The 10367-nt window shown below is 39.3% G+C and overlaps 1 protein-coding gene across 1 annotated transcript in view; it reads right to left on the bottom strand.

Moving 5' to 3' along the window:
* Positions 1-10367, bottom strand: part of NEIL3 (nei like DNA glycosylase 3) — a 29532-nt gene that overhangs the window by 7373 nt on the left and 11792 nt on the right. The window contains exons 3-6 of the mRNA XM_009642350.1: positions 7740-7874; positions 6765-6978; positions 5498-5572; positions 1598-1764 (exon numbers count right to left, since the gene is read on the bottom strand). Coding sequence (XP_009640645.1) covers positions 1598-1764; positions 5498-5572; positions 6765-6978; positions 7740-7874 — 591 coding nt within the window. The remainder of the gene's footprint in view (positions 1-1597; positions 1765-5497; positions 5573-6764; positions 6979-7739; positions 7875-10367) is intronic.

Raw genomic sequence — 10367 nt, 5'->3', positions numbered from 1 at the left:
GTATTTTAAAACTTCAAGGTACATTTTAATTTGATAAGGTAGCTTATAAAGGTATTTTCTTCATTTTTTCAGTTGAGCAAAATCCTAAGCTACTTGACTTTACCCAAGAACCACTGGGTTACATTCTGCAGTTTATGATCTGTAGCCAGTAAGTCTGATCACAGGGGCTCCTTTCAGTCTTCAAATGTGAAAAGCTTGGAATGGCAATAAACTGTATCTAAACATAGAGCTAAACACATTTTTATTTGGTAACAGTTACTGCATAATAGAAACACGAGCAGTAGAACACAAAGGATGACCATTAGGATGAGGACAGCACAAGAAACAACCTTTTTATTTTATAGCTACCATTACCACCTTTTTCACTGAAATATACCGCTGCTTAATTATTTGTTTAAAAAAAACCCCAAAACACAACAACAAAAAACAAACCACCACTTGTTTAGAACAGTTTTTTTTTTTTTTTTTCCTTGCATCATTTTCTAGTTATCTGCCTCAACAGAACACTGCTGTCTTCCCACCCTTCTGCAAAACATTTCTCATTATTACTTTCTGAAAACACAGCAGATTGGGGTTATCAGCATGTGAAATATTTATCTTCCATGCTGGAATTTTCTATATTTGATCTGTACTCAAAGGTGATTTTTAAGCTTTAACCAAAATCTCTTCAGCCATCTAAATCTTGAAAGAAGGTTGGAGGTGGGAGAGGGATTTGTGTATTCTGCAGATCTTATCTAAAATATATATACGCACACACTAATGAAGGCAAAGTTTGCAAAGCGAAGCAGCATCTTTTATCAGATTGACAGAGCTCAATATAAAAAGGCAAGATTCTGACACCTCAGATAAAAATTTTCAAGAATAACTTATGTAAGAGTCTGAGTAAGGTGCTTTTGGAACTTTTACCTTTTGACCCTTCGTGGTATCAAATGCATTTTGTGCTTTTCTAAAATAAAAGGAGGAAAGCTGCTGCTAGCACAATTTATGTAGGACTGAAAGCATCTGTGTAGCACACCTGTAGTAAAAGCTTTCTGAATCTGATAAGAAGGAAGAAAAAAAAAAAAAAAAGTCCTAAGCCCTAGAATACTGGCTGCACTGTGAATTACCGAAGTTTTAGTTTTCCTCAGTGTGACTCTACAGCCAGAACAACATCATACAGATACACAGCTGTTTAGATATTCCAGGACTGAAGGGACTATCCTATGAAAAGAAATACAGACACAAATTCCTTATGCCATTCAACTCAGTTGTGTATAAACATCCAAGCCTATTATATTGATAACACCAAGAACAAGGGGAAATTTTTCCAGAAGTGTTGAATAATTAAGTATTCTGAATTGTTTTACAATTCCTACATTTGATTAGAGTAATAGCTATTTCATAACAGAGGAGGCCTTTGAAAGAAATAGTATCAAAGAATCGAAGCTTTTAAACATTCTTAAATACCAATGGCCAAAACATTTTTCTTTTGCAAAGTCAAGTGAATTGAAATATAAAATGCACAAGGATCCATTCTACTTGAGGAGTGATGTCCTCTTACTGTAACAGCACTTTGAGGACAGCAGTGCTTAAGTGTGTTATAAAGTTACCATCATACCTAACATTGACAAGCTGGGGATCTGCCTTTTGACATCGAGAGCAGAAGTAAGTCATCCTGTTATTCTCTCCTAAACGACACACAGTGATCTTCCCATTGCACTGACCGCAGGTTGGGCGCTTGTATACTTTGTAGTGTTTGTAAAGTGGAGACCCAGTTTTGCGGCACTAAAACAGAACACATTTAAAACCCAAGTCAGAGACCCAGTATAAATTTTATGTCAGTCCTTCTACAGTTCAGCTGAAGGTAAAATAAAAAAACCCTGCATAAACTGACGGCTCAATGACTACATAAAGATATTTAAGGCACACTCATAAAGGCTATAATCTATATTTCCTATTCTTTTATGAAAAGAATTGACTTTAAATCAGGTATAACAGTGTCTGGAATTCTCCACATAATGGAATAAAAGACACACAACAAAAACACATACTAGCATACTGAAAGCAAATATGTGCTAGGGACCCCCTGAGTTCAGCTGGACCAGCTAGCTCTGATTCAGCACCAGTCATCTTTGACCTGGCACCTGCAGGAGCTGATGAGCTGCAATCATTGCAGCATATAAAACAAACATAAAACACAATACCAACACCACCTTCCCTCACCCCCAGAAGAACCAAAACCACACCACGGAGACAGCTCAGACCTGACGCTACAGTCTGGGTTAATCATAGAATCATAGAATCATAGAATGTTTAGGGTTGGAAGGGACCACTAGTGGTCATCTAGTCCAACCCCCCTGCAGTGAGCAGGGACACTGCTAACTAGATCAGATTGCTCAGAGCCCCATCCAACCTGGCCTTGAATGTTTCCAGGGATGGGGCCTCCACTACCTCTCTGGGCAACCTGTTCCAGTGTTTTACCACCCTCATTGTAAAAAATTTCTTCCTTACCTCTAGCCTGAACCTACCCTGTTCTAGTTTAAAACCATTTCCCCTTGTCCTAACACAGCTGGCCCTATGAAAAAGACGTTCCCCATCTTTCCTATAGGCCCCCTTTAGGTACTGGAAGGCCGCAATCAGGTCTCCCCGTAGCCTCCTTTTCTCCAGGCTGAACAAGCCCAACTCTCTCAGCCTGTCCTCATAGGAGAGGTGCTCCAGCCCTCGGATCATTTTTGTCGCCCTCCTCTGGACCCGTTCCAACAGTTCTATGTCCTTCTTGTGCTGAGGGCTCCAGAGCTGGACGCAGTACTGCAGGTGAGGTCTCACCAGAGCTGAGGTATTGATACTGGGGGTTACCCCAACCCAGGTGCAGGACCTTGCACTTGGCCTTGTTGAACCTCATGAGGTTCACACAGGCCCACCTCTCTAGCCTGTCCAGGTCTCTCTGGATGACATCCCGTCCTGCTGGTGTGTCAACTGCACCACTCAGTTTGGTGTCATCCGCAAACTTGCTGAGGGTGCACTCGATCTCGCTGTCTAAGTCATTGATGAAAATGTTAAAGAGCACCGGTCCCAGTACGGACCCCTGAGGGACACCACTCGTCACTGATCTCCATCCGGACATTGAGCCATTGACCACTACCCTCTGGATGCGACCATCCAGCCAGTTCCTTATCCACCGAACAGTCCACCCATCAAATCCATAGCTCTCCAATTTAGAGAGAAGGATGTTGTGGGGGACCATGTCAAAGGCCTTGCAGAAGTCCAGATAGATGACATCCATTGGTTTCCCTCTGTCCACTGTTGACGTCACACCATCATAGAAAGCCACTAGGTTCGTCAGGCAGGACTTGCCCTTGGTGAAGCCATGCTGGCTATCTCGAATTATCTCCCTGGCCTCCATGTGCCTTAGCATAGCTAATCAACCTTCCCAAAACCTGAAGAACTGAGCACTGCAGAAATATTCCAGAGATTCTGTAGGAGTCAGGTAGCACCAGTAAAGCTGCTCAGCTTCATCTTAGCACTGGCCATGCCGGACAAGTTGGCTCACAAAAAGCCACTTGGCACTCTGGCGAGCTCCCCAGATCCTGGCAGAAAGTCAAATTAAGTACATTACAAGCCCAAAGGGCACAGTGACCTAAAGAGCCTCCAGAGGGCTGACAAGCAGGCACATTTCATGAGACAATTCACATGGAGTCAGCACAGCCATACCCCAGCTAAAACTGGCAGAACAACAACAACAAAAAAAAAAAGCAAACCCAAAAAACAAACAAGAAAAGCCCAGTAGAGGTGCAGCCAAGTCTGCAGAGCCACACGAGTTTCTGCGCTACAATCACAGTTCCTTGGGCACAGTTCAAACGATACCACAGCTAGCCCAGCAACACCGGCCCAGCTCTGGCAGGGTTTAATAGCTGTAGCTCCATAATGCATGAAGACCCTTGGAGTTTTCCCAAAATACAGGTGTCTGAGCACAGCATATTTGCTTCTGCTGTGCACTTACTCATCAGCCTTGCTGAATGAGAATGCTTTTGCCAGTACTATCCAGTAATTCAATCAGAAGGAATTACTAATATGTATTTGCATGAATATTCACAAGCAATTTGCTTTCTCCTCACGATTTCTCCTCAAGGTTTACAGATAGTTTATTATTAGTATTTTCCTCCCATCCAGTTATTTAAAAACCAAACAAAAGCAACAGCTTTCTACACGAACAAGATTCCTCACCTTTGCATCTGTAAGGTGTTACTACAAATTATGTAGTACGATTACTACAAACGTTCTATAGCAGTTTATAAAAAATGATCAAGCACTACCCCCTCTTATTAACCTATGTTCATTATGGTTTTTTAATCTTAAAGAGACTTGGTGGCGGGGGGTAGGTCTCCTTTAAAAGCACTTCACTGGTAAATACCTGCTAAGTATAGATTATAGAAGTCTTGAAAATGGCTAAGCTGAGCTACAGGAAGTTCAACTTGTTTGTTTATTGTCAGTCTAAAAGCCTGTGACACATTTAAATCTCCTGGTATTATAGTTGTTGCAGAACTGGATGCTATCTCTTTACTGGTAGACTTCTCTATGAAGTTTGGAGAATGAAAAGATTTCTCTAGACAACAGACTCAAGTATTCTTCAGTGGGTTGGGGGAAAGCAAACAGTTAAGCAAACTATTAAACAAATTACATTTTTAGCCTTTATGATTGAAAGGTGGCATTAGGAAAGTTAGGTGCCCTCCTCCTAGTCTACCAAAAAAAGACTCTAGCACTAGCAGCACTAGCTTCTTGCCCTTCATGAATACCAAGAGAAACAGACAAGAATTTCACTGCTGCTGTTCATTTCTCTGCATGCAGCTTAAAGAAGAAAAAACATACAAAAATTAAGTCAAGTTGTCTCTTTTCCTATTTTGGAAAGTTAAAGAGCAAGCAACCAGGAATTACAGAGTTTACAGGGGAAGAATGAAATCCCAGTAAAGTTGTGGCAGTAGGGAGAAGCTTGAATTTATTTCACTTTAGCAACAAAAAAAGTTGTTTCCGTTAGAAAAAAAAGTTGTTATAAGTTGCAATCTATTTAGTCAAATAAATATACTTGCTATCTCAAGTTTCATAAAGGAAACCACATGAATTACCTTCATACTTCCCTGGGGCAATCTCTAGTTTCCAGTTTGAAGAGTGACCTTTTTGTTATCTTACATATAAGTGTGTGCTTAACCTACATCAATTCTGACACGTTCACAGTGACGTTACAGCACATGCACAGCAAAACTGTACTGGCTCTCAAGCAGCATCTGTCAAACTCTGCTGCTGCAACTGGGCCAAGGCTAGGCACATTCTTACAGTCTAGACTCCCCCACCTTTCCATCATTTGGCAAGTCACAATTATTAAAGAGCACACAAACCAACATTCCTACTCATGGAAACATATGTCCTGTTGCATCTCTCTCTTTACTGTTTTCACCAGACAATCACATACAGCTAACAAGTTGGAATCAAGTTTTGGAGGTTTCTCAGAAACATGTGCAAATACCTTATAAAAAAGCAGGGTAAAATCGCGTGTCATTTTCACCAAGTGACGTATATGCTCATCTGTCAGTTGGCAAACCTGCAAATAAGACCAGAATGATTTTTAGAATATTACGATGCTAAGGGATAATAACGGAAAGACCTATAACACAGGGGCACTTTGAACACCTCCAGCTGATGTGGAATCGCATTGCTTCCTGTTATGATAGCTCTCTGACTTCACATTATATATATATCATCTCAGTAAACCAGTTAATTTTCACTTTCTATATTAAACAAATTCATTGTGTGAATACAAAACAATGTACTTTGTCTCATCCGTGTTAAACATTATGTAAAAATTTCAGTTGTTTTCCTCTATATGGACCTAAGAGTTCCTGATCACAGGAATCATGTGGAGTTAACAACACTTAGTTCCCTCTTAATTTCCTTGTGGATTATGATACGACCTACCAGAGGCTCTTTCCTGTGAGAGATCTTCAGGAAGAATACTTGAGCCAAAGGCATCACAATTAGAGAGATGCATCAACCAAACACATTTTTGTTAAGAACTCAAAATTTTAAGTCACATTTTTCTTTCCTCTGCCAGCTCACATTGCAGATACAATTAAATTCAGACTGATCCTATGAAGAACTTTCAGAAATATTATGTTTAAAAAAACCTTTCAGTTATTGTCTTCACCAGCTTTCCTTTACATTCTATGTAATCTCAATCTGTTTTGCAAACATCAGATTTCTTTTCAACCAAAGCTGAGACACATGCTTGAGTATGGTAAACAATGGCAGAAAAACAAATTATGTCAGCTAGCAGGACAGGAAGTGGAAGGAGCAGCTGCAAAAATAATCAACTCTACCATATAAACTGTTTTGTGTAGTAACTGAACTAAGAAAACCTGAGCACTCTTCACTTTCCTTTATTTACAGGCTGACAGTTTAACGGTAGTACCACAGGATGCCAGACAGACAAAGTCAGGATTTGAAAGTTAAATGAATTCCCTACTAAGGAGATGTTTCAAATTGTAAGAGAGAAGGCCCACAAAACATGACCACTCTGTGAGGTAGGAGTAGCAGCAACAGGTTCCAAGGAATGCCATGACAAATTTCTCCAGTTATAATGATAACACATTAATTTAGTGTCTTAGAATAACGTAAGAAATGACAGATGATAAAACAAAGGTAAGAAGATGACAAAATGTTTTATAAATATGTATTTACATTTTTAGTGCTTTGGTGTCATTAAAAATAATCTTGTCTTGAGACATTTCACCCACCTTAGCAGCTGGATGAAGACCACTGTCAAACAGTGCTTCATTTTTTATGATATTCCCCACTCCAGGTAATACTGCTTGATCCAGTAACACATCACACAACAAGCGCATTTTCTGCTGCTTAATCTCACTTTCTGCTCTTAAGCAGCTAAACTTTGGAGAACAGACATCCAAGCTTTCCATCATTCTTACTTTCTGCTCACTCTCAGCTGCATTTCTGGAAGAGAAAAATATATTGAGATTTATTTTTATTTTAATTATATGCTAATATAACAGTATGGTTTTAAAAAAAAACACATGAGAGTATAATGGAACATTATATGCAGATAACAGAAACCATGAAAATACCAGTGACAGGAAGAGGCACAGAAATTACATTAACCACTACTCCCAAAACCAGGTCAGTGACACATGTGTAGAACATGCATCTGGTCCAACATACAAGAAATTATCTTCATTTTGTTCATATTAGTTTGAAAAATAATTTCCAGGTCCCTACTTTAAAATTAATTCCAACATGGAAAGACCATGTGTTTGGACCATCGAGCACAACTAACTGATGTTATATGGTCCAGTAATTACAACATGACAATAAAAGATGTATTTTCTTAAACCTTGATTTTATTAGGTTAAGCATAACTATTTGAAAATAATACAGTACAAGCAGTGGAAATTAAAGGAGCAATGGGGTTCAGCACACAGATCTAAGGACAGAATTAAATCTAACTTTCATTCCCAGTCTTGACACTATCTAATGAGACTATGGTGTAGAACTACTTAACTGTTCGTAAACTGGTACAACAAGTAACAAAATTAAATTACCATACCAATAAATATGATATGTATAGAAAGTTCTTTTTTGCTGCTTTGTGTCTAAGATGGCATCCAAGCACTTAACAATTTGTGTGTGATGTTTCGCTATGTTCTTAAAAGAATGTTACAAAAAGCCGTGTTTAATTTTGTTAGTTTCTGCTTTACCTATACTCTACTGTCACCTCAAAAAACCAAACAGTATCCTCTGTAAGCTGTATCTCCAAAGCTGGTAGTGCTCCATTTCTGTCTTTGCTTCTATCAGGATTAATGCGCATGGAACCGTTCATACCGAAGTGAATCCTAGGAGAGAAAGAGAGTTCTTGTGAGTATTTTATATTAACAGTGTTTCCAAGCATTACACTAGTCTATTTTTTGAACTCATGAACTATTCTTACCTAACCAAGTCAGTATGTATGTACATTAATTCTAGTAACGAAGAGTAACAAAGCAACAAACTACTTACTTACATAGTGCTCAATTGCCAGAGCCCTCCCTGAGTCAAAACCACTCCAAAACACAGCGGATTTCCAGTGGGCTTCATAATTCACTATACAGAAGTCAAACCCAATCATTATGTAACACACTTTTCTGGTGTATTGCACTTAGAATTTTTTCATGAATAGTACTGCACAGGCTTAACTAGTCAAATTTCTTTCTAAACCAAGCTCTTGCACCTTGCTACCAAATGGTAATGCAGTAAATGCTTCCAGAAAGTTCTTTTAAAAGAAATAACATTCACATGAATAGCTGATGTTTTTCATTTACCAAGCTCCAGTCTACTGTGTAAAGGGAGCATTAAGAATCACAACTATTAGCTACCTTAGTGACCTGTCAGTTCATAACTAGAAAGAATAATTGAATCATCGCTACACATTTACACTCAAAAGCCTTAAGAAATTTACGAAATTTCACTCCAATGTATTTTGTTACCTTTGATGTCCTGAAATAGGGCAAACCAGAAATCTTCTCATTTTAATTACAATAGAAAAGCCATGCTAATTAAACCTAGGATCTGTTATTCAATGATGGCTATTAGTAAGAAGTTGGTGATTTTTTGTTGTTTTAAAGTAAAAAGCTGAGGGTTTAGAATTATTTAGTGCTATACAATATTGTAAGGATTTGCTTTTATTTAAAACATTTTTCCCCATGAAAATAAAAGATGAGTTGCAGCACAGTCAAACTATTATAAGGAGATGCAGAAAAAAGTGACAATTCACATTATCAAGTTCTAAGGGCCAAGATGTAATTTCCAGTCAAGACAATGGATGTCTTTCCTTTAAGAGATTTGGAGTCGACAATTTTCTCTTTCCTAAGAATATTTTTCTGGTTTCAGTTATGCAAAAACATATGTGCATTATCAATTTTCAGAAACTTTTCTAAACCATTTCTCTCTCCAAATTTACATTAATAGCACACTACAGAAACTAAACCCAGGACAACTTCTCACACATAACTGTATCATTTCCTTGGCAAAACATGCAGTCCATGCAAGTCTCTCCTGCACAGCTCAGCCTCACAAGTATCAGAGAGTTTTTTCAACTTTCATTGGTTAGTTAAGTGACTCGCAAGGCAAAACTGAAAAAAACCCCTCAGATTTTCAAAAAAAACATTGACTTTCTTCAGTGACTTTAATGTCCTTGTTTAAATGGAAATCAAAAAGTAGAAGTATTAATTTCTTCAGAAGGTGTCATTGCTCATTTGTACTCGTAAAAAAAGCTTCTACTGCCCACCATGGTTTGCAAATATACCATTCTGAACTTTGTTTGCTAATTGCTATCCACAACATGGCAACACTTCAGAAGTATCATTTGCAAGTCAGGCAAGAAGTAGCCAAACTGTACAAAACAATTTCATGGCCAGGTTATTGTCACCCACCAGGCAGTCATTCCCCACTTGAGAAAATCCAGGAGCATAAAATGAGTTAATTGCCCTTCATGGCCCAGTCTTTCACAAGACATGTTTTACTGACGTTATTCCAGCATGACTACCAGCTTTTTACAGGTAATCTTAGCAGATGAGAAAAGCTTGTGTTGTTATGTTGAGAAACTATATACAGATACAGAATCTGTGTATCAGTAACCTGCCTCAAGACAAGGAAGTCCTACATTTGAGTTAACTTTAATAATGAAATAATACATCCCTCTGAAGGGATATTCTTTATTTCCTCTCCCAGTAACAATCCTGGCAGCCAATTTTAGACTGCTCTAAGATGCATTTTCTGAAACCTTTCTCTACCTCCCATCAACATCTTTAAGATCATAGAATCATAGAATGTTTTGGGTTGGAAGGGACCCCTAGAGGTCATCTAGTCCGACCCCCCTGCAGTGAGCAGGGACACCGCTAACTAGATCAGGTTGCTCAGAGCCCCGTCCAACCTGGCCTTGAATGTTTCCAGGGATGGGGCCTCCACCACCTCTCTGGGCAACCCGTTCCAGTGTTTCACTACCCTCATTGGGAAGAATTTCTTCCTTATATCCAGTCTAAACCTACCCTGCTTCAGTTTAAAACCATTACCCCTTGTCCTGACACAGCTGGCCCTACTAAAAAGATTGTCCCCATCTTTCCTATAGGCCCCCTTTAGGTACTGAAAGGCCGCAATCAGGTCGCCCCGCAGCCTTCTCTTCTCCAGGCTGAACAAGCCCAACTCTCTCAGCCTGTCCTCATAGGAGAGGTGCTCCAGCCCCCGGATCATTTTTGTGACCCTCCTCTGGACCCGTTCCAACACTTCCATGTCCTTCTTGTGCTGAGGGCTCCAGAGCTGGACGCAGTACTGCAGGTGAGGGCTCACCAGAG

Source organism: Egretta garzetta, unplaced genomic scaffold (genome assembly GCF_000687185.1).
Source record: "Egretta garzetta isolate BGI_Z169 unplaced genomic scaffold, ASM68718v1 scaffold46, whole genome shotgun sequence".
NCBI classification, from domain to species: Eukaryota; Metazoa; Chordata; class Aves; order Pelecaniformes; family Ardeidae; genus Egretta; species Egretta garzetta.
Note: the sequence above shows the minus strand (reverse complement) of the source record. Positions and strands in the feature narration are given on the sequence as shown.